The sequence below is a fragment of the Pseudopodoces humilis genome, chromosome 7, assembly GCF_049639895.1.
Source record: "Pseudopodoces humilis isolate 2021_Gansu_Grassland_sample_001 chromosome 7, ASM4963989v1, whole genome shotgun sequence".
Taxonomy (NCBI): domain Eukaryota; kingdom Metazoa; phylum Chordata; class Aves; order Passeriformes; family Paridae; genus Pseudopodoces; species Pseudopodoces humilis.
In genome coordinates, this window is record NC_142206.1 from 45,696,652 (window position 1) to 45,722,047 (window position 25,396).

General features: G+C 37.9%; 1 protein-coding gene across 1 annotated transcript in view; it reads right to left on the reverse strand.

Moving 5' to 3' along the window:
* EML5 (EMAP like 5) overlaps positions 1-25,396 on the reverse strand; it is a 109,007-nt gene that overhangs the window by 76,229 nt on the left and 7,382 nt on the right. Inside the window, exons 2-5 of the mRNA XM_005520204.3 lie at positions 7,027-7,186; positions 4,593-4,691; positions 3,958-4,026; positions 553-738 (exon numbers count right to left, since the gene is read on the reverse strand). Coding sequence (XP_005520261.1) covers positions 553-738; positions 3,958-4,026; positions 4,593-4,691; positions 7,027-7,186 — 514 coding nt within the window. The remainder of the gene's footprint in view (positions 1-552; positions 739-3,957; positions 4,027-4,592; positions 4,692-7,026; positions 7,187-25,396) is intronic.

Genomic DNA, 25,396 nt, shown 5'->3' on the forward strand with positions numbered 1-25,396 from the left:
TTAACATTCAACCAGCAAATCATGTAGCTTCATAAAATGACCTTAGCAGTTTCATGCTTCATAGGTTGAACCAACCAGAAACTGGTTGTCTTTGTTTTTAAGTGATACTTGGACATTTGGAAGTCAAATCCTGCATATTACCAAATGAGAGCTAATGAGGATTTTCACAGTTTAGCATGCACAAATCAGATGGAAAACCAAAAAGCGTGGTTTTTTCCTGCCTACTTTAATCACAAACCTATATGCTTTAAAATAGCATGGAAAATGTAATTTAAACTTACATAGCAAAATAATAATCACTTTATATTCATATTAAACATTTAAATTAAAAGAAGATATTACCAAATACTTTGGGAAATTTTTATTAAACTTTCACCCAGATGAATTCACTTTTTAAAGCTGTATACTTTTCTAAAAAAAATATTCAAATAAGACATCCTGAATATCACTGAAAACATTTAGGAACACAGACAAGATGACCTTGGGTTGCTCTTTCTGGCTTTCCAGAAATCTACTTAACATTTAATATTAAATTTGGAGAGCTACACTTACAGCATGTGCTCCCTGTATTGTCCGTACAAGGTTGATTCCTTTCCATACATATATATCTCCATTCAGCGCACCAGAATACGTCACTTCATCCCTTGCACAGGCGAGGCACAAGATAGTCTGGAGATCACCGGTCTTGCCAAAGACACCACGTTTTGGTGTCAACGAATTGCCACACAAGCTCCAGAACTGTAACATAAAGGGATTTGGAAAGATGGTTATTCTGCTAACACCTTAGAATTTAATATGCACATCTGAAAGAGAAGGACCTTGCCTTGCAATAGACATCACCATTCACCCTCTTTTCCATGCCTTAGTTCTCTAGTTTAACAATGTTTTATGTTACTAACCAACTTTATCTTCCTGTAAAAGCATCATAACAGAGTAGTTGGGAAGGAATTTTGGGTTATCAGTGTTAAATCAAAGTAAAATTCTTTCAAATAATAATTTGTGAGTCAGTTGTATTTTCAGTCATTTTTGAAAAGCATTTCATAATAGAATTATCTTCCTTAGACGTAAGACTTTTATGCTGAAAATGCTGTACTTTATGTTACTTCATTCATTTAAGTTATTTGTACTTTATGTTACTTCATTCATTTAAGGACGCCACCTAAGCATGTGGATTTCTGATTAGACTTTATTTGCTCTGTTTGAAGGCAGCTGGTTTTATTGTAGATGTATTTCTCATCAGAACCATGGATCACACAAAGTAGCCATCTGAGGCAGAGATTAAGAACTTCCTAACAAAATTTGTATGCAATTGCAGCAATCACACAAGCATTAATTCCCTCCTAATTTACACAATTTGTACCAATGAATCCTGAGCTAAAGACATGCAAAGTCTCTTGTCAGAGCACAATACTTGCCAACTAAGTCTCCAGATAAATACTAGTTTCTGAGATATCTGCAAACAAGAAGCACTTGCATATTCCTTTCAAACCCTCCTGTCCAAACATGTAAACGTGCACTGGAAAGTGAAGCTGCTGAAGTAATCCAATGCAAAACATGAAAGCATCACTGCTAACAGGTTACTCTTACATTGTCTCAGCATATACAGTTTCCTGCATATGTGTTTATGGGACACAGCAAGGCACTCTGTTACCAATAATCAATTCCAAATTCTGAGCAGACTTCAATTAATATGGCATAATGTAAGAAGTTACCATGAATAGATTTTTGTACCTAAAAAACTGTAATTCAGAAATAACCAGAAATTACCATTACTGATTAGAATGACTAGTACTGAATAAATCCAAGTAATCTTTACTAAAGGTGCTGGTTTTGGCTGGGATAGTTAATTTTCTTCACAATGGCTGGTATGGGGCTGTGTTTTGGATTTTGCTGAACACAGTGTTGATAATACAGAGATGCTTTTGTTATTGCTGAGCACAACTTACACAGCCAGGGGCTCTTCTGCCTACCTACTGCAATGCTGGTGAGGAAGTTAGGGGTGCATGGGAGGTTGGGAAGAGACACAGCTGGGACAGGTGACCCAAACTGACCAAAAGGATATTCCAGACCATATGGCATCATGCTCAGTGTACAAAGTGAGAGGAAGAAGGGACAAGGGGGACATTTGGAGTGATGGAGTTAGTCTTCCCCCACTGTTACGTGTGCTCTTGTGGAGACGGCTGAACACCTGCCTATCCCAGTGTTTTTGCAGTGAATTAATTCCTTGGTGGGCTTTGCTTGCACTTGCAGGTTTTGCTTTGTCTGTTAAACTGTCTTTACCCCAACCCATGAGTCTTCCAGCTTTTACCCTTCCAGCTCTCTTCCCAGTCCTGTTAGTGGTGGAGTGAGCAAGCACCTGGTTGGGGCTTAGCTGCTGGCTGGGGTGAAACCGTGACAGTAGTATTTTTTTAACTAAATTACAGATTTCAAGACATAGACCATGTTGTTGCTTGAGAAGCAGCTACACAGTCACTGCATAAATTGAACACCTAGCTCCAATGTGGAAGCGGGTGATGTAGATAAGTAATTCCCTAACATGAATTCACATGGAATTATCTACATAACTTGACTATTACAATTTGCATAAAATATCATCTGAGAAAAAAATACAATAGTAATAAAAACATGTAAGAAATTCTTGGTATCTGAAAGAACAAGAAGGTGTGGTTTAAGAAAAACACACATCAAGAAAAATCTCTTGCCTGATCCAAATGCCTAAATTCCTCTAGAATTCAGATTTTCCATAATGCTTCCCCAGAGGAAACAGCAATTATTTTTAAGATGATGTTGCTATTTAGAAAGGCTTTGTAGAGCCTTAAAAGTTGCTCAAAATTTTGCTTATCTAAATAGATACATTTTGACATCATAAAGCCATCTTAAATATACTAAATCACTGCTGGCAAATATTAGCTTACTATTGGCATAAAGGTCCTCTTAGAGAAGTAGAAAAAAAAGATCATTATTAAGCAAGTTCATGGAATTCTGTAACTGACATGCTAAACACTATGCCAAATCAGACTTATGCAGTCCAGCCAACAGATTTAAGACTTTTTCTAGTAGGCCATTGATACATATTACTCTAAAAGTTCATTGTATAAAAAGCAACACATTTTCCCCACCATGGGAACCTACACACAACAGCAATACAGAACTTTCAAGCTGCCATCTACTGCTGTTATGTGGTAACACAGAAAACAAAGCATGGGAGAAGACAGTGACTGACAGCAAACACAGCTCCTAATCATTAATAATCCTGCTGACAAAGTTAAACCTGAAAAAGAAGTTGCTTCTGCACAGCATTTCCTATATGGATCAAACAGAGCCTGCTTGAAAAAGACATGAGCTGTCCAAATTATGAATTCTGTAACAGGTACAGAGTGCTCCAAATGACAAAGATACGAATACAAGCAGGGAAAATAATTAAAAGAGAGGAAAATGCTTCTTCTCTTCCTTTCTCTTCCACTGTCTCCTCATGCTATCTGTAAATGTTAAGAAACAGTTTTTCAATTCATTTCACCTCTGTAGTGCAGAAATTCATTCACTGTTCAAGATTCAGAAACTTGAGTACCTGGAGTCACCTGTGCATGTGCATCCTGTCTTACACTACTCTGGATTCAAACAGCAAGTTTTAGAGAACCTAAATTTTAAATTATATTAAAGTCACTACATACAATGCTACTGACAACTGTCTTATTCCTACTACATTACTTCTGCCAGGCTGTGAAATCTTTTGAGCAGAGGAGGTCTGTTTTTCACTATACAGATCTTTTAAAGTACCTAGTGTTGTCAGGTGTGATTCATGATTGCACTTATAAGAACTTAATATATAATATTATTCTTATACAAGGCTTTCCATATTATCATTCTATATTCCTTTTAGATTCTATTTTTATATGTTTTATAGAGCATATATTACTGCAGCTTAAATATTTTATAAATGAAGAGTTATTTCATTACCTTGATGTGTTTTACACCACAGCTGACGAGCTTGTTTGGCTGGTATAAATCCCAAGAAATATCAAATATCTGCACAAAAAAACCCAAGGATGTCAATAGAGATGGCTTTTCTAGCATGGGACAGTTAAAACAGTAAGAATTTTTAGCAAATTAGCAGGGAGTCTGAAATGATTTAAATGGATCTATTGGAAAGACTTTTTTATCCTCTCATTCCATTCTGAAATTTCAATATATACCCAATATAGTTCTGGCTTTTTGTCCCTAGAGTAATTAAAGCACATGATAAAACAAGATTAAGGTTCATTTACAGAGTAGAAAAAATTTAAGCAATTATTTGCATTTTGATTTCCCATATGGGGATTAGGGTCTAAGAAGTGCATTAATTTTGCAATTTCCCCTGCATGTTTTCAGTCTCAACAAACCATACACAAATAAATATTGAGTTACACATTTGATTCTAGAAATAAATGCACACATCTTAAATATCTTCACGTCTTTAAGCATATCAACCTTTAGGCAAATTCAATTTCTAAAACAAAACGGTTTTTGTTCAGACATATGTCTAGTATATATATACAGACATGGTTTAACAAACTAAAATGACATTGATGCTCAGACTATTTAGTTATACTTACTCTGTCTGTATGACCAGGAGCCATTGATAACAATTTTCCTTTTCTCCAGTCCCATACACAAACTGTGTTTTTCGAATCCAAACCAACCGAGACCAAACGCTAAAGTGTCCAAATTAAACAAATAAAAATAACTCCATATATTAACGAAAGCTAAAGTCATTATTTTGAATGAGTTGCAAAAAACATGTAATATATTTGAGGTAGAAGCAATATAGAAGAAAACATAAGCTATATCTTACACCAAAGCTTACATAGATGCATCTTTTCAGGTACAACATCATGACCATAAAGATCTTCTTAGATGACAACACCTTTCTGATTTATAATATTTAATATATATAATTATACCTAGCACACATGGTGAGCTGCAGTCAAGAGACATTTGCAAAAAAGGAATAATCACTGAAGCTAATGAAAGTGTATGTGTTTATCTTTAATTACATGTAACTTGCAGAATTTAGAATTTCTTTTACAAGTTCAAGAGATATAAAGAAAAAATATTTTCTTCAATCTTTTTGGAAACAAACAAAAGATTTGAATACTTTCTCAAAAAAAAAATTAAAAAGGCCCCAAACATAACTTCATGAAGTCTTTATTATTCAGAAAGAGTTTGAAGCTATTTACACTGTAAAACCAGGATGGACAAAAAGATTATTCTAAAAAAATCAAGAAAAATAAAATTTTGAGATCTTCCTGTGCTTTGCAGCCTGTCTTGTCTTGACTATGAAGATACTTGGAACACATTTCTTGACACAAATGATTGACTAAATTAGCTGCTTGTAATGTATCTGTTAACCAGTCAAAATGCTATTTTTCCTATAGAAATTCTCAACAGAAAGACTAACAGAATTGCATTTAAAAAAAAAAAAGCTGAATGATTTTGTTTAATTTTTAAAGAAAATGAGTATTTTTTTTCTGTTTTTTCATGAATTGTGCCATTTTGATATTTATAAATGAAAGTTTTTCAAAACTTTTGGCCAAAGCTTTTTTTCACTGTTCAGCAGTTAATACTTACACATATTAAGGACAAATTTAGCTTCAATTTCTAGATAGATTATTCAGTGAGGTTGTAAAAGCAAAAACAAACTCCAAACTTGAATCATAATCTTTTTTTCCCAAAGACAGAAACCTATTCCAAATAACATAATTCCTTTACTGTATGAAAAACTCCAAGATTATGAGAAGAAAAGTAAACAAGTCCAATATAATTTCTATCCATTCTTCCTATTTATTAAAACTACAAAAAATCTAACCTTTCTATTCCATCTTTGAAAAGTTAGGGTATGCCAATCCTAATTTGAGGTATCTTGACCTTAAATGATGAAGGTCATTCAAGTGAGGGAGTGACACATGTTTACACAAGAACAAGATAAAGATATCACTGTGAATTAGAAATTATGTTCTAGAAAGAACCTGACTCCAGAAGCTGACTTCCTAAACAATGAGAAGTCATTTCAACAAAGTCAGAACATTCCTACAATTACAACATGTTTTAAAAAGAAACAAGTTACAGGTAGGCTTTCCTCTTGTGTTCAACACAGCTACATTTGATATTATTTTAAGGACAGCAACTGGTCTCTACAATACATCTTCACCTTAGGAAGCAGCAGTAACTAACATACATTGACATGTTTAGCAAGCTAAAGGAACTAAATAGAGAATATAGCTAAATGTGAGTATCGCATTGCAAGGCTGAGCAAAAGGGAAAGAAGTGTTTCACAGACCAGGAAAGCACATCTCCAGAAAGGATTTTCTCAGTTAATACCTTTTCAGCTGCTACCTAACATGCAAATGTAACCACTAAATTTTCCATTTCTAATACAACAGTCAAGAAAGCCTCTTTACTCAGAGGAGCAAGTGTCTGGTAAAAACAATCTGGTAAAAACAAAAATTATAGGTGGCAGCTCTGAGAACCAATTTACTACTCAGAGAATGTTCAAAAGGAACAGAATGATAATACAATGAAACCTTTTTCTTGACTCTTAGATGTGGGATACATGAGTCTGAACAATCAAAATGTGGAGAGCCAACAGTGAATGCAAAATGCATGACAGACAATGGGATACTGCCTGAAGGAGTGCAAGATGAGTAACACAAGGGGGCTGCCATCACTCTGGGCACAAGACATGCCCCTGCACAGGGGAGTTCCACTGTCTCTGGCTATTTGGTCTTACCCTGAGCTGTGGCCCACAGACCACAAGAACCTCCCTACCACCTCATCTCCATTCAAAAAGCTTTTGAAGCTATAGTTTTCCTGGCAAATTTAAATATTTGGCATTCATGTAATGTAATTTTATCTTCCTCAACTTGAGAATAGGCCGATGAAACCTAAGACAATACACTTTCATTTTTTTAAAAGAAAAACTATGTGACAAGATTTCTAACAGATAAACAATTTAGTCAAGTGTTTGAAAAAAGAATATTAATTACATACCTGACCATCTAGATCAAAGGCCAAGCAAGCTATACCATGTGTGTGAACGTCTTTCAGAACAGATACAGTTTGCACAGTGTATGAATCCCACACGCAGATATATGGTTCCTTTCCAACTTGACCTGTTGCCACCAACACACGTTCGGGGTGCAAAGCAAGACTGCCAAAAAAAAGAGATATAAAATATTTCTTTATAAAACTTTTGTATTTGCCTAGTTATTTGCATTAATTTTTTTCCTTTAAAATTATTTTACAATATGATCCTGTGGATACTGGATGATAATAAAAAATCATTTTGTATCACAGATTCTGCAGTAGCTGTGAAATTCTAAATATAGTACATGCCAGTATCCTTCTTGAATTTAGCCCTCAAAAGCTTTCTACATTTAAATTACTTGCATAATAGTCAATAATCCTCTGTTCCAAAAGCGTTTACTTTTGGTAAATTTGGTCAGATTTTCATGCACTGAAATACCTTTTTTCCTTTCTTTCTATTTCTTAAAACTAAAACCACAAACGATGAAAAACAAAAGTTAGTGTTTTACTATTTACACATCAATCATCGATGGAGAGAGATGTGCATCTCCAGAAGCTCTTTATTCCACACAGTATTTGATGTCCTTTTTATGAGAGGACAGCTTCCTGGAGCTGTCTCTCTGCTGACTGTACAGCAACCTAAAGCATGCCTAGCTTAAACTAGAGGCAATGACTACACTTCAGATGACTAAACTGAAGAGTGATTATCTTAAATGTCTTAATTTTAATACAGAACAATTGGGAATAGCTGGTTTTGAATAATTATTAACTCCCCACATTTCTAATATTGTAGAGAATTTTCTTATAGTTTGTATTTCAGTCTTTCAGAGTGCACTTGAGGATCATCAGAGTTGTTTTGCCAAATCTGGGACCAAGCTAGGAAACATTCTAGTCAGCAAGATATTTCTTTGTTTTGTTTATGCCAGCAAGCTGTAAGGGAGAGCACAAGGTCTGAGGATTCAGATTTCATAATACAGAAAAATAAGAACAGATTCTAACAGAAACCCAGACAAACTACTTGATCACTGTCAGTCCACACATAGTAGGTACAGCAGTCTAGAATGATGTAGAAATACCAGATAGAAGTCAGGAAGACATAATTTCCAAAGCTGACTGTTTAATGTAGATAAAAAATTTCCTAGCCTGATGAAACCCAGGGTAATGAATGATCATGAGAGACTGGTGGACAGAACCACTAACAACACACAGTAAGTATATTTGTCTTCTCAAAATGATTTGGAAAGGAGAAAGGTCGAGAACTTTGCAAAGGTAAGATGATCTTTAACTTGAACACAGGTTTTGATAAATAAAGTCCAAAGGGCAGAGACAAACAAAGTCTACAAATATAAAGAAAAACAGCAAGGTTAAAGCTAACCAGGAAATTACCAGAAAAAAATCTAATTCAAAAGATGTATATGTTTTCTATATACAGAAAGAACAAGAGAAAACCACATTAGAAGATGCTTAATATTTCATGAAGTTACATTACAGTACACAATACACCTCTATATTTTTTCTGTTTTAAAATAGCAGTTTAGTTGGTTGATACTGCTTGACAAATTCCACATGCAAAACTGAGCAGAACTTCTAACTTCAAAGTTGAAAAGGTAAAAAGCCCTAAATCTTTACATTTTGCTATGGGAATTTCTGTTCTTGGCTACTCCCTGTTATCCTCAGCACCAGGATAAAGTAACCAGTATTTTCCCACTTTTCTTCACAACACTTCCAGAGTTGTTTCCCTGTTCTTCCCTTTTTTTTTTTTTTTTTTGACAGAGCAACTTCACAATTAAAAAACATTACAGAAAGGAGCTGGCAGCAAAACTTACCACATTTCAATTCAGTTTTGCCACCTAATACTGACTAACACCTGCACATCTCCCAGAGCACACAAAGGCAGATGGTGTACTCACAGGAAAAAGGAAAAGCATCTGGAGGGAGAGAAAATGTTGCATCCAAAATAATCTGGTTTTTTAGAACGGCACCACAAAAAGGGAGTGATTAGACCAAATGGACAATGAAGAAATTTGAAAAAGGAAGCAAAAAGAACAAGCAAGAAAAAAGAGACAGAAACTAAGAAGAAAATAGAAAAAACACAACAGTCTTATGTCTGATTCATCACCTCTTCAGTCCTGTCCTGATCTGTGCTACAAGTTCATAGTGCATTTTTAGACAAGCAAAAGCCACACCACATGTACAACAAAACACTCAGACACCACTGTGGACACACATACATGCAAAAGCATTCCCACACCACACCTTACAAAACAATTTATAGCAAACAAAAATTATCTCTGTATGTTTTTAACATACATACATACATACATACATATATATATATATACACATATACACATATATGTATATGTATATATATATATATATACACATATACAGAGATAAGCCTAGAGTCTTTAGAGAGACACAGTGTATCAGAACAGACAACAGTAAAGCACTACCAAGGGAAAGGAGAACATTGTCCTTAGCCCAAGCATGCCAACTAATTTCATTCAAAGAATATTAGGTAAATACAGAGAAGGTTTCCCCTATTTCTAATTAATAAATGGCAAATAACAACTAATAGCAGCATCACAGTATTAGTTCTTTCTACATCACAATACAAAATACTGGCTTAAACAACTGAGCTCAAATTCTGCCTTGATGGGATAATAATACAGCACAAGTTAAGATCCAAAGCCTGTATTTTAATCACAACAGACAACACTGTAGAATTACCGACATCCTTCCCCTATCACTGCAGTCCCTATAGTAAACTGCTAATAACTTTTCTAGACAGTCATTGAAGAAGAAAAAAATAAATGTACAATAAATACTTTAAGAAAACAAGGTTTTTTTAAAAATGCAAATATGGTGAGTTTAAGGGAAACAATTTAGCAAAGCTGTTAGCAGCAGCTGAAAATACACCTACCTGGAAATACCTTTTCTCACCTTTTCTTAGAGACCAAGGAGCAAAGGACAGCTTAAAGTACTACCTGTAGTTATTGCATCTCACAGGTTTCAGAGCAGAAGAAAAAGACAAGTATGGAAAAAGTCAAGGGACTATTATTTCTTTTGCCAACGCTAAACAAAGTAACTACTACACATATTTACATGATTTTGATAAGAGACATGAATGGTAAGACAATGTTTTTCCTTAATAATAAAGTGCTGGCTATTATTATTCCCATGGGGCACCATGCAGAATTATGGATCTGAAATTTTGGGTCCTCATGAAAAATCAAGGATTAGATTCCAATTTTATGCAATGTGACTCTTTTCAGTTATTTCATTGGACTATGAGCGATCAAGCAATCCCTATAAGCATAGCAATCAATATAAAAATACAGTACCTTGATCTAACCTCTAGAGCAGAAGCATCAATAAAATTCACATACTTGAGAATGTTCATTGTTACAACAGCCCTGAGCAAAACATTTTAAATACCTTCCTAGTGCTGAAAGAAAGAGTTTAACTGGAATGGGTGCCCAGAAATAAGTAGCAATGGACTCTTTCCATACACAGACTACACGAACTCATGAGTGTGATGCAGTTAACAGGACCAAACAATGATTTCAAGCTCTCCCTGGATACTCTGGGAATGATCTTCAACACACCTCTACTGAGGTGTTAAAATCACACAACTGTTGGGATGGCATCTGCAATAGCTGCTTACCATTCATCCATTCTGTTCCTGAGATCAGGCAGAAAAGTATGGGTAAGGCTCAGCTCTAAAGGCAGCTTTCAAATGTGCCTGTGTGGGATCTGTGGGCTTAGGTACAGCCCCTCACAAATATTTTCTTGCATTTTATTTTTTCTTTATGGAGAAGGAAGAGGTTGCTTAGTGGCATAAGAAGCTCTGTACTCAGAAGAAAAGGACACATGTTCCCTTTCCTGCACTCAGAAGGAGAGAACTCGTGTTCCCTTTACTACCCTGCTAATGAGAGCTGGTATGACCTAGCCAGGTTAGACTGCTGAAAGTGTGCTTGCATCTAGCCCACACAGCTAGACTGTAAACTGGTGCTTGATTCCTTTGCTCGTCCTTGAAGGATGACTAAGCTGATGAATGAGATACTGCTGCTTGTCCAAAAAAGGAAACAGATATTCCTAATGAGACAAGTTCTTCAGGCCTTCTTGTTTGCCTCTGGCCTTTTTGACCTGGGCTTTTCCACAACAGATATTAGATCTAATGTAGTGTCTCTGAAGAAGTAGATACATAAGAACATGTCCAAAAGGCAAAAGGGATCACAACAAAAAGCAGGTTTTAAGCTAGCAAGCTGCTAAGGCAAATTAATTTTTAAATTTGCTCTAGAACTTGGTACTTCTCAGAAGAGTGCAGAAATAGAAAATTCAAAAAACTTGCCTGTCATTATTGCAACAAACTAAATAGCTGGACTTGCAGTGAACTGAGAGTTCCACTGATATGTCTGAATGACAGGTCATTTCCTAGCCAGATACTCAAACTGGGCTGAATTTTAGTAGTAGAATTTTAACAGCATACTGAAAAGCGATATGTTTCTCATTTCAAGCTCCTCATTTTCACACATACAGAAAAGGTTCTTTCTCCCTTTTAGAGCAATATGTAAGCATTTCCCAACATTTTCACCAGATCCATGCACTGTACAAGACCAATGATTATTATATTAAATACTAATGGCAGCCAATGAAAAAAAATAAAACCTGTCCATGTTGTGTCTATGTAGAATGAGACTAGAGTCAGGGACAAGACCCTCCAATTTGTGCAAGGTTTGTAGTGGCAGGGGATACTGAAGGAGAATAGTCAATAATAAACTACTTGATAATAAATTAAATTAAGATTCTTTTTTTTTTCATCTTTACTTAGTTTGTACTGAGCATTAGCAGGCATTGATTAATACAGACAAGCTGCAGACAAGGATACAGTATTAAAGATGATGTTTCCTTAGCAACAATATTGGATGAAAATCCAAGAATATATTCATGTGACTACTCCTGAGCTTCATAAAACTAGGGCACCAGTAAAAATGCACAAAAGAATACTGCAGTAAAATAACAGCATCTCAGACATCTATTAATGAAGAGTTAATTTCAAGTATGAAATTGTTTCTATGCTTAAATAAAGCAAAATATTTTAATGGTATGTTTACAGACAATTTACATACAGTTGAGAATATTTTCTTACTTGCTGTGATTTATCCATATTTCCCAGAAAGAATAACAGGGGAAGCTACAAACCATTTCTGTCATACTATTTGAGATCTTAAAGCAGAAAGAGCTGTAATCAGCAAACATTTCTCATCAAAGTTTAAACAGATCAAGTCAGAGCACCTTATATTGCATAGACAAAACAAAGCAGTATTCATCATGGAGCATCATTACTGGCCTTCCATACAGTTATTGCCCCATAGCCAATAATGCCAAATACAGCTCTCTGAAACTTCCTTAAGCTGCACAAGCATCCAAACTCAAAGTAAGAGAGTCTTAAGTGGAGACAGTGAACTCAAACTGTACATTGGTTATTTCCAATAATTCTACAGTTTATCTCATTACCATTCCATATTTTCTCCTTTTAGATCTGAATGTCTTTAGATTAACAAGAAAGAATCCTAAAGATTGCTTTGGGCTTCTCTTTATTCCTGAACTCCAGGGAGGGGCCAAAAAAGAGAAACTAGATGTACTTCATAGAGAAGGAAAGAGTTAGAGAGTGAGTAAAGTAGCACTGATGCAAAGTTCCAAACTCATTGAATATGAGAACAGAGTAAAATATTTTGGGAACCATATGCCCCTGTATGAAGTTGTCCATTTTTGTCTTGCATTGTCATATCCTCCACTGCTGAGGAAGGGATGGGTTTCAGCTTTCTAGCAAGTTATCATGTCTAGAAAACTGATTAAAAATAAAGATATTCCCCTTCTTTTCAAATATGAATAATTTTGCCAGTGCCAATAGGAGAACTCATGGTTTGACTGAGTGGGGTTGCTGGATTTTTAAAAATTCTACATGATCTTGACAATTTAATTACCAGGTTTTCACAATCTGAGGAAAAAATTTATTTTCTAATATGCCCCTTGAAAAAGAAGACAGCAAAATTACTTACGTGTTCCTAGCTAAAAAATCTTCTCACACGAAAGTTAGAAATATAATAGACTCTAGAATCATTTGGAGATAAATTTGCTAAGATAATGTCCTGTTATTCTTTAATAGCTATTCATATTAAAGAACTGTTTATACAATAATGGGACATACCATAGCCTGAAGGTAAGAATCCCACCTAAAAAAGTATCCAACTGCCTTCTTTCCTCACAAGACAATGCACAGACTAATTATTTAAAGCATTGTTTAAAGTGTCAAACTAGCAGCAAGGAAACAAAAACAAAACAAAACAAAAACCACAAAAAAAAAATCGAAAAGGAAAGAGGAAACCAGAAGTGCAAGATCTGCAGAGAGAAGACAGTGCAATCACTGTCAGTAACTTAGGAGGGTGAACTGCAGCTGTTCAGCTCCTTTGGGTCACTAGATTTGATTACTCAAAAGACAACCCTTAACAAATCAGGAAGTACTAGTAAATTATTTGGTTAGGATTTGTCATCCACAAAGCTAGAAAGCAGTCTTTTGCTGCTGAACACGTGGTAAAAAGCATACAAACCTATAAATAATCACAGATTAAAAAAACAATGCGGTTTAAAGTGGAAACACTGGTTTCCTGCTCTAGCCAGTTGATAAGAAACTACTTGAATTAAGATTGTCATGCCATAGCCACTTAATTATGGGAAACTGAAAAAGTTCTTACCACATTTTAAATTACTCATTTTTCAGTGCACAAAGACTCATTCCATTGCTGTGTTAGAAATCTACAGAATAAATTATTTAAGGTCAAAGAAGTGTTTACTTCAAATTTTTTAGCCAAGACCATTTCAAAGGTTTCTTTTCAACTAAAGGTTATTTTGGATGCTTCTGACTGTACAAGTTAACTAAATAAACTTGCTTGATGTAAAAAATTTTCATGCTTCTAAATCTTTCACTACTACTAAGACTCTTTGAACATCCCTTTACCCAGTCATTATGATTTGCTTCTTCTCTATGAGATGTAGAACAGTTTTTAACCACTAGATTAACCTTCCATTTATTATTTTTAAAATTTATACTAAATCTTATAGTATCACAGTGGAAAAAAGCCCCACAGAATGTACAATTTTCTTTCATATTTCTGAATAAGTATATTAAACAGCAATTCAGTCTTTTCTCCTGTGGGACATATTAATGAATATCTCTGAATGTGCAAGAACTTATCATCTGAATATTTGAGTGGAGTCACAGAATACCTAGTGACAATTTTTGACAAGCTCTTTTATGCCAAAAAAAAATCTTGATAAAATTAGCAGCTAGTTTAATGTAAGGAATGGTAGGGAAAAGGCAGTGGCAGAACTGCTATTGAAAAAAGCTGAGATAAGCACAACATTCATTCTGTGCTTCAACTGACTGTACTTCATTACCAACCAAAGAAGGTTTAGAGTAGAAGAGAACACTATCTTGCCAGCTCTGGGCACTGCAGATACACTAGATTTCTTCAGGAGTTCTTGAGTATATCAGGCCTACAGGTGTTATGCAAGTGTTCCACAGAGGTGCTTTCCTACAGAAAAAAGTCAAGGCTATATTTAATGCTTGTTGCAAATTGACCATCTCAGCATCTAACTTTACAAAAGTGAAAAGTGAAAGGAACCAGGATATCATTCAAACTGGGACAACATCTGAACTCTTATTTAGAAAAAAAAAAAAACCTATAAAAATGCCGTAGAGGTCACAAAAGTATTTACACAAAAGACCATCTCCTAAAACAAAATCCCCACATGTACCAGAACCATAAATAACACAGGAAATAAGCACAGGAAAACTAGAGAATATTATAGGGACTCAGAAGTCAAAGTGTAGTTGGTAGGAAATGAAAGATGTCATCCATGTGGATTCACAAACTTAATTACTGAAAACCAGTAAAAAGGAGAAGATGGATAAAGAGCATTCATGTGTAACACTTTCAAGAAAATACAAATCTTCTGCTTAAAAATTATATTTATCTCAAGAATACTGATCTAGTTGGCTAATCCCAATGAGGAATGTAATGTAATACATTGTGTATTATAATATAATGTAATACACTTTCTCATAAACACATGCTGTAACCTGCAAAAGACAAAATCATTATTATTTATAAATTAATACTGAATGTTTCAAAGGCTATTCATTTTTGTGGTATTCATTTATATGACAGAAGAAACAGCAATTGAAAAAACTGTAAGCAAAAGAGGAACCTTTAACTGAAAAACACAAATATCATTTAACGTGCAACCTTGATCTAACAAAAAGCCCAAATCAAACATTTACCAGTTCTTCAAATATTCCTTTCATTTCCCCAAGTACTCCAGAAGGCTATTTCACTCAAAATGTCACACTCGCCACAATCAATCTTCAGGCAATTTTGAAATGCTGTCAGATGCCTTGTCTTGATCTAAGATAAAGCATCATTCACCTTGCTTGCTCTTGTAGAGGGATTATAAACCAGGAACAGGGATTAGCATAGTTCTAAAAGTCAGGAAAAGGTTTATACTGTTGTCAGCTAACCAAAACATAGAATTAATCCACTCATTCTGCATGCAAGCTGTCTTGATAAAATGGAGATAAAAACACCACAACTAAAATGCATAATTTTTTAAAAGTGATTTTTACCTTTAAAAAGATTTTAGGTTTTTCCCCCTAATGGCACATATATATAACATTTGCATGCACCTATATCACAGTCTGACATTTACAGGAGCTTTGCTCTTGAAATAAATTACCCTATGGTTCAGAAAATTGAAGGGTCACTGTTATTTTTAAAATAACCAACTAGATTTAGTCACAAGAAATGTGCCACATAAATAGAAAGAATCAAAGCAGTAACACATTCTTTTAGAACCTTGTTATAAAAATATGTCATATCTACAAATTTCATTCTCAGTTGGGGTAAAGTAAAACCTACATTAAGTAATCAGGAGTGAAATGTACGGGCATTGTGAGAACACAATGTTTTTAATGTAACTATGAGCAATTTCTAAACATGGTTTAGAAAGGTTTCAGCTTGGATGGATTATAATTAGGTCTGGTCCTTTGCCTCAGTTTGTTCCTTTTCTTTCATTTGAATGTTTCACCTGAATCAAGCATTTTGTTTACGTGCAATTTTATGTCAAATATCAACATACTTCATATGAAGCCAAAGGAAGTTTAAGGTGTAATACTTTCTATAGTCAACACAGTGTAAAAGAATGAAAGATTTCCTTAAATGTAACCTGTCCCCAGTCTGGCTAAGCCACCAGTGGAAGTACTACTGCAGGTACCTCTAAAACTGATCCATTTTGTTCACACTGACTCACTTTCTGCACACGTTTCTCTCAATTCTTGAATTCAGAGCCCAAAAAAGGAGCCTCCTAAAATATTTATCAAAGATGAACCTGTGAATATTTGATCTATTAGAATTTGGACGTTGCTGTTAGACTAGACAGTTTTGTTTTGGGGTGGGGTTTTGGGGTTTTTTTCTTTTTATTTTTGGGGGTTTTTTGCTAAAATGACAGTGCTTTTAAATCAAAAGAATCAAACTGACCTTTGCAGACAGTTGCAAGTCTGGATCCATCCTGTCTGCAGCCCAAAGCAATAGGTACTATAAAGGAATTCCTCTGAAAAAGCTTGGAAGATCAAGCAGTGAAATTAAATTAGAAACCTATGAAAAATGGTTGGAAGGATTGTTCACTGGATTTTCTGAAGTAATATCTGAATACCCAGGGCTTTCATAGAAGAATAAGCATCAGGCACCATCTTACAGAACTTATTCAAAAGGAGTCCAGCAGGAAGTCTCTCAAGAGTAACAAGGATTCCCAGTTAAAGGAAAGTCTTTTGCAACTAGGCTGAGGACAGCTACACTGAAGGAAAGATACAGTATTTCTTTGGAGATTTAATAATGCAGGTATCCTCTAGCAGCCAGGTGAAATAACAAGGAAAACTGCTTTTCTAACAGAAGTGGTCTCACAAAGACATCTTGCTTTAAATGTAGAGTAGTAATGGTATTATCAGATGGTGCACACACTGGAATTCTTTGTGGTTTCTATCTCTTGCAATATAAAACTGATAGGCATCATAAACCTGGCTTAAAAACTCAATCATAGCTTTTGCTACCAAGAGTTAAGGCAATCTTGGCTGATTCTGACATTTTTTGTGCAAATGAAGCATTGCATCTTCCTGCAAGTCTATTACTATGGTAATAGCTGCAACAGCAATGTAAATAATGATACTGGGTATTGTAGAAATGGAAGTCTTTTGTAGCCAGTGGAGTAATCAGAGCAATCTGTGCCCTAATGAAGGTGATTTGTATGTATCTATAACATTCTGTAAGGTGCTTCACTCTTACACCAGGGGAATTCATACTACACCAGATGACACACCAGAATCTCATTGGGCAAAAAATCTTCACTAAGTGTCTTGTGAAGAGAACGTTCAACACCATTAACATCAACACTAGGTTAAACATTCAACCAACTTATTAAGATGGTTAATGGGAGCTTTCACACTCCACTACCTAAGTTAAGGAAAAATTACAGCTTTATTTTTCTTTTCAATACATTTCAAGTACCCAGTAGCTTTGCATACCATGTGAAGCAAAGTCAACAGTTTATTTCAAGTCAAATAAATATATTGTGAATAAGCCAATTTCCTTGATCATAATATAAAAGCATTATAATTTAAATGTGTGTTAATAAATCTAAATTTTAATGTGAGCATATGACTAATCTTTATAACTACAGATTAGAAACCTTTGCCACTTTTGTGAATAATAAATTATTTTTCTTTTCAAGTCAGTGATGCTAACAAAAAGTGCTGCCCTAAATCACAAATTTAACTCTGTAAGTTGCATAATAATGTTTTGAAAAACTAGGTAAACGACACCTTGAAGTAAAAAAAACCCTTGAGATACTATAAAAGACTAAATTCTATGGATTTTTTGGCTTAATATCACTGTCAGCTTAAACTTCGAATACCCCAAAATGCAGATGATATAAAACTAGACAGATCTTTTTGTAATTATTTCAGATTCTGTTTCAAGCACACATCCTTTTTAAAAAGCCCACAATACTTGTGTTATTAATTACAGTAAAATCTAAACTAATTTTTGATATGTCATACAGAACATGTACACTACAGTCCTCCATCTAAAAAAATTAGAAGGGAATAAAAAAATCAACAGTTCAATTTTATTGAAACATGCTAGGTTGCTGCTTATCACTACTATAATAACACTGCAAACACAGTATGTTAACCCCATAATGCTGTTAACAAATCAACCAGGAATATTATCTACTTTCCTGCCTATATCAAGAGAATGACTGACATATTGAAACATTGAAAACAAACATAGGTAAGCAGAAACATGACTTCTCTGACTGCAATTTGGAAAAATTAAAATATTAGTGCAGACCCCAGAATTTCTGCGGAAATACTTCACAATTTTTAGGAATCAAAGATTCTTAAGCTTTTGGTTATGTTTCCTGTTCCTCTCAGATATTTCCCTAGAGCCTCATGTTGTTGCAATAGTTCTGAGAAAAAGACTCAACTACCAAATCAAGAAAAGCATTTTCTACAGCACCAAGACATTTTCCCATTTAAGTATTGACCTGACCTGACCTTGCCTGTGAGCGCTGACAGAATCAGATCAGAAGGTGATGTGACTGCTGGCTATGAAAAGCACAATGCATGAAGGCAAGCTCCTAAGCCTGTAGCTCCTTGCTGTGCTGATCTACTTTAATCAACTTCTAGTATGTTTTAAAAGTTCAGTTCTGGTTGGACATTTTTGGTATTTCTATTTGTGTAGTTTTAATTAGGGAAAATAAAATTTTCAATGGTATGCAGTTGTATTAAACAACAGGCTTATTCTAGTCTCACTTCAAACTGAATCCAGGAAAGTTTTTATTCTGTATTCCTAAAAAATTCCAAGAAAATTATTTTTTAAAAAGATGATCTACACAACTCTAGGTAAAAAAAAAAAAAAAAAATTATGAAGATTCAACACTAAATCCCTCAAAAAACACCTTTCAGACAGTATAACATGTTCCAGAACAGATCTGGAACTAATGAGAAAACTTGATTTTACTGAGGGAGAAGGCACATCATTGCTTTTCACCTCTCCCCCTGATCTGTTAAAATATGAAATCCTCCAGATCCTCCTGTCAGACTTTTACACATTTGACAATTTGAGACCACTTAGCATGAAAAGTTGGCAATAGCTTAACTGGGGCTTTGCCCTTGTGAACCACAGTATAAAATGGTCAGCAGAGTAATTATCTCACCTTGTCCTAGCAATTGCTTCTGCTGTAAGAAATGCCATTTTGACTGATAGACAAAATATATTGAAGAAAGAGGCTTATAGGAGGACTGCTTAGTTTAATTATGATATAATTTAGGTTTTAAGTCATGACTTCTTTCATGGAGGGAAATAAACTGAGTATGCTCAAAAAGATCATCTGGAGATGATAAAGTGATTTATCTTTAGTGTAAACAAAAAAAAAAAAAAACCATGACACTATATAGGCCCAAAGAATAAGCTAAAGAGAAAACATGATTTTTCAGCTGGAAATATAAACTTTCTGGGGAAAAAGAGAAATCAATTCTTCAAAATATATTCAGAAAAGAAAAATGCCATAATGTACAACAGCTTGGTGAATTAACCTGCTCAGGTGATTTGGGTGCCTGTGTTTGACCTCTCAGAATGGTATCTCACAGGACTTCAGCATTACATTGCTTTCATCCTTCAAAGCAATAACGTGGTTTCCTCATCAAGTGTGAATGTTTGAGCAGGAACCTACCAGCACACGCCCCAAAGCCCGCTCTTTGTTACAGAAAATACTATTAAAGGTAGTTTGTTTCACAGCAAACATTCTATTGCATACCAAAATCCCATGACCTATAGTTAATGTCTAATTTTCTTCAAGAAAATATAAGTTGAAAAATTATTTCCTTACCTAGATTTACATTAAATGATTTTTATTTGAATTTGCATGTGGGAAGAAAGTAATAAATAATGTTTGTAGACAAAACACCGAAGCTTTCAAACTGCACCACCAATTCTGGAAATTCCTACTGTTCAGCATGGGCCTATAGGTTTTATTTTTGGTTGGAAAGCCACTTGACTTGTCACTGAGCACCACTGCAAAGAGCTTGGATCCATCTTCTTTACACTTTCACTTCAGCTATTTATATACATTGATAAGATGCACTCTGAGCCTTCTCCTCTCTGGGCTGAATGGTCCCAGCTCTGCCTTTCCTCAGGAGAGATGGTCAAGATTCTTTATCAACTTTGTGGCCCTTCAATGCACTCTTTAGTAGTTCCTCGTGTCTCTGGTACTGAGGAACCCAGAACTGCAGAACTCCAGGGGCAGCCTCACCAGCACTGGGTCAAGGGGAAATATTCCTACCAAGGACCTTCTTTGGGACTTAAGAACAAGTTTCCTAACACCATACCTAATAATCCAGATATTTTGCACCTTGTATGTTTCCTAAGTATCAGACAAGTTACTGTTTGATACATGAAGTTTGATGCATGATCCATTTCACATTTGAAGCATAACTATAAAATGGATTTTACTCCTGTTTTCCTCTAGTTATTAGAGGCTACAAAGGGGGACAACTGGCCTTCTTTGATGGCTATAATTACTGATATAGTTTGGGAGATTACCTTTCTGCAAATGAATAAATAACAAAACAACAGAGTTCTTTTCTAGAAAGAAAGATCTGGACTGTATAGAATTCAGATGCATACAAAGAATTCCTCACCAGAAAATGCTGAAGGTTTTTTTTCCCCTGTCACTTTCATAATTCAAAAGACACAAGAGGTTGCACATGATAATTAGAAATTTTTCCTTATGTGGCAACCACAGTATTCCTTCAGATACATTCCCTGAAATCCAAAATACACAACTAATCATTAAATTCCTAGTGAAAATTTATAGATCTTCTGCCAAACCAGTTAATAGAATTTCATTTGACAGAATTTTGTAGCTGTACTTAGTATCCATTGCTTAACATTTGTGCTTGACTGTCATCTGGAGTTAGGTCAGAAACATACATCATTTATTCCAGACAAGAGCAAGACAATAAACCTGACAGCAAATATCCCAACTTTCAATTGCTTCAACTGTTTGTTGAGGTTTTTAGAGAACTCTTAAGGTGTCAGACTTCTGGGGGAACACAAAACATGGACGAAAAATAACTTCCCTCTATGTTCTTGTGAGACTTGTTTGGCTCTTTTTCGGAGAAGATACTCTCTTTTGTTCTTTTTTTTTTTTTTTAATTACTAGAATCTAACAAAAACGGATCAAAGAGAGACAGAACGATACAATGAGGTGGTAGAAATACACAGCATCTTTACTAAAAATGTCCAACAGCAGGTGATCCAAAGTCATAACAATGTGTAGTTAATGAAAAGAGAGGTTGAGGGAAAGATTTGTTGCCACTCAAAACTAGGATGTGACTAATCACTGTACTGCTAGAATTTCTGCTTGCAAACCACAGCTGACAGCCACACAGAGGAAGGCTGAACCTGCCTCCCGCCCGGAGAGCATTATCTAGGAGCAGTCTTAGAAAGCAGCTGACAGAACCCAACATTTCCTTAGCTGTTGATGGTTACACTAACACTCAGAGTGCAACAATAAATAGATAAATAGGAGTTGGCAGACAGCACTAACACCAGAGAACAGAGATTATTTTAGTGGTTTTGATTTTCACTAGAACCTAAGAAATATTGACACTAAAATGAAATGGTTTATTTTGCCTTGGAATACAGGAACAAAATCATAGTATCTCAGGCAGGACAATCTATTGTATATTAAGTTGAAATTTGAAATATAAAAAGATGACACTCTTAAATAAAGTGCCTGGAAAGATCACAGTTTAGTGGCCAGAGGTTTAGCTGCTTATTTTTATTCCTTGGGAAACAAAGTTCAGGTAATTCCTACAGAGTTCACAGCAACAGGAAAAATTGTCTTAACAAAAGCCATGATTTAGACAAGCAATTTCTTTTGTTGGAAACAGCCAAACCCTGTCTCTGTGAGAAGACAGACAAATGCTTTGCCATTCTTTCTATCTGTCTTGCATATCCCTCTGCTCTCTGTAAACATCCAATTTACCTCTCTACAGTCTTGGATACAGAGGGGCACAAAGAGGGGAAAGAACCACATTTTAACCAAACAGAAAACAGAACTGTGTCTTTGTAGCACTGCATTGGTTAGTTTCTAGCACTAGAACTCCTAATAGTAAAGAATTTGAATGTTTTCTGAATTATTTTTTAAGTTACATTTGCCCTAAAAGCAGAATACTGCATGAATCCTAGGGCAGATGATGCACGGTTTCTTTTCCCCAACAGTCCAAGACAAGGAAAAATATACAGACTTCATACAAGGAGGGAAATTAACTTATTAGACATAGCCTATGGTTGCTCAACAGCAGAGCCATAAATGGCATTATCAGCAGAGATTCAAGAGCTCTTACTTGCATAAAATGTGCCAGCTACTACCTTAAGCAATAAAACCTAAATGTACCACAAACATCTTAATCAAGTAGTCACAGTGATAAAGTTCTAGGAAGAATATACAAAAACACTATTATTTGCCAGCTAGCTCACATAATGGATATTAAAAAAGTAGGACAGAGATAACACTCCTTCTCATTTGTCTCCTTCTGACAGAGAAACATAATTCTTCTTTCTGTGACTGGCACAGTTGTGCAGTTGTCTTTTGTCAGCATAAAGATAATTCAGCAAAAGGAGAAGTACAAATAAGTGCTAAAGTTTGAAATCAAGAACAGACATCACAGAAAGCAGAATATAAACTTTTCCTGAGTCTAGTAAAGCTCTCAAAAAGATACATGGGGTTTAACATTATGTTTTGATTTTATTTTTCTATAGCATCATCAATGTCAGATGGAAGGGAGGCAGGCAGGCAGTGGGGAAGGGAAGGGAAGGTGCGGGAAGGGAAGGTGCGGGAAGGGAAGGTGCGGGAAGGGAAGGTGCGGGAAGGGAAGGGAAGGGAAGGGAAGGGAAGGGAAGGGAAGGGAAGGTGCGGGAAGGGAAGGGAAGGGAAGGGAAGGGAAGGGAAGGTGCGGGAAGGGAAGGGAAGGGAAGGGAAGGGAAGGGAAGGGAAGGGAAGGGAAGGTGCGGGAAGGGAAGGTGCGGGAAGGGAAGGTGCGGGAAGGGAAGGTGCGGGAAGGGAAGGTGCGGGAAGGGAAGGGAAGGGAAGGGATGGTGCGGGAAGGGAAGGTGCTAGAAGGGAAGGTGCGGGAAGGTGCGGGAAGGTGCGGGAAGGTGCGCGAAGGTGCGGGAAGGGAAAGGGAGGGGAGGGGAGGGAAGGTGCGGGAAGACGCGGGAAGGTGCGGGAAGGGAAGGTGCGGGAAGGGAAGGTGCGGGAAGGGAAGGTGCGGGAAGGGAAGGTGCGGGAAGGGAAGGTGCGGGAAGGGAAGGTGCGGGAAGGGAAGGTGCGGGAAGGGAAGGTGCGGGAAGGTGCGGGAAGGTGCGGGAAGGTGCGGGAAGGGAAGGTGCGGGAAGGTGCGGGAAGGGAAGGTGCGGGAAGGGAAGGTGCGGGAAGGGAAGGTGCGGGAAGGGAAGGTGCGGGAAGGGAAGGTGCGGGAAGGGAAGGTGCGGGAAGGAAAGGTGCGGGAAGGGAAGGTGCGGGAAGGGAAGGGAAGGTGCGGGAAGGGAAGGTGCGGGAAGGGAAGGTGCGGGAAAGGAAAGTGCGGGAAGGGAAGGTGCGGGAAGGGAAGGTGCGGGAAGGAAAGGTGCGGGAAGGGAAGGTGCGGGAAGGGAAGGGAAGGTGCGGGAAGGTGCGGGAAGGGAAGGTGCGGGAAGGGAAGGTGCGGGAAGGTGCGGGAAGGTGCGGGAAGGTGCGGGAAGGTGCGGGAAGGTGCGGGAAGGGAAGGTGCGGGAAGGGAAGGTGCGGGAAGGGAAGGTGCGGGAAGGGAAGGTGCGGGAAGGGAAGGTGCGGGAAGGGAAGGTGCGGGAAGGGAAGGTGCGGGAAGGGAAGGTGCGGGAAGGGAAGGTGCGGGAAGGGAAGGGAAGGTGCGGGAAGGGAAGGGAAGGTGCGGGAAGGGAAGGTGCGGGAAGGGAAGGTGCGGGAAGGGAAGGTGCGGGAAGGGAAGGGAAGGTGCGGGAAGGGAAGGGAAGGTGCGGGAAGGTGCGGGAAGGTGCGGGAAGGTGCGGGAAGGTGCGGGAAGGTGCGGGAAGGTGCGGGAAGGGAAGGTGCGGGAAGGGAAGGTGCGGGAAGGGAAGGTGCGGGAAGGGAAGGGAAGGGAAGGGAAGGGAAGGGAAGGGAAGGGAAGGGAAGGTGCGGGAAGGGAAGGTGCGGGAAGGGAAGGGAAGGTGCGGGAAGGGAAGGGAAGGTGCGGGAAGGGAAGGGAAGGTGCGGGAAGGGAAGGGAAGGGAAGGTGCGGGAAGGGAAGGGAAGGGAAGGTGCGGGAAGGGAAGGGAAGGGAAGGTGCGGGAAGGGAAGGGAAGGGAAGGGAAGGGAAGGGAAGGGAAGGGAAGGGAAGGGAAGGTGCGGGAAGGTGCGGGAAGGGAAGGTGCGGGAAGGTGCGGGAAGGGAAGGTGCGGGAAGGTGCGGGAAGGGAAGGTGCGGGAAGGTGCGGGAAGGTGCGGGAAGGTGCGGGAAGGTGCGGGAAGGTGCGGGAAGGTGCGGGAAGGTGCGGGAAGGTGCGGGAAGGTGCGGGAAGGGAAGGGAAGGGAAGGTGCGGGAAGGGAAGGGAAGGTGCGGGAAGGTGCGGGAAGGGAAGGGAAGGGAAGGGAAGGGAAGGGAAGGGAAGGGAAGGGAAGGGAAGGGAAGGGAAGGGAAGGGAAGGGAAGGGAAGGGAAGGGAAGGGAAGGGAAGGGAAGGGAAGGTGCGGGAAGGGAAGGGAAGGGAAGGGAAGGGAAGGGAAGGGAAGGGAAGGGAAGGGAAGGGAAGGGAAGGGAAGGGAAGGGAAGGTGCGGGAAGGGAAGGTGCGGGAAGGGAAGGGAAGGCGCGGGAAGGGAAGGGAAGGGAAGGGAAGGGAAGGGAAGGGTGCGGGAAGGGAAGGGAAGGTGCGGGAAGGGAAGGGAAGGGAAGGTGCGGGAAGGGAAGGTGCGGGAAGGGAAGGTGCGGGAAGGGAAGGGAAGGGAAGGGAAGGTGCGGGAAGGGAAGGTGCGGGAAGGGAAGGTGCGGGAAGGGAAGGAAGGGAAGGTGCGGGAAGGGAAGGTGCGGGAAGGGAAGGTGCGGGAAGGGAAGGTGCGGGAAGGGAAGGTGCGGGAAGGTGCGGGAAGGGAAGGGAAGGGAAGGGAAGGGAAGG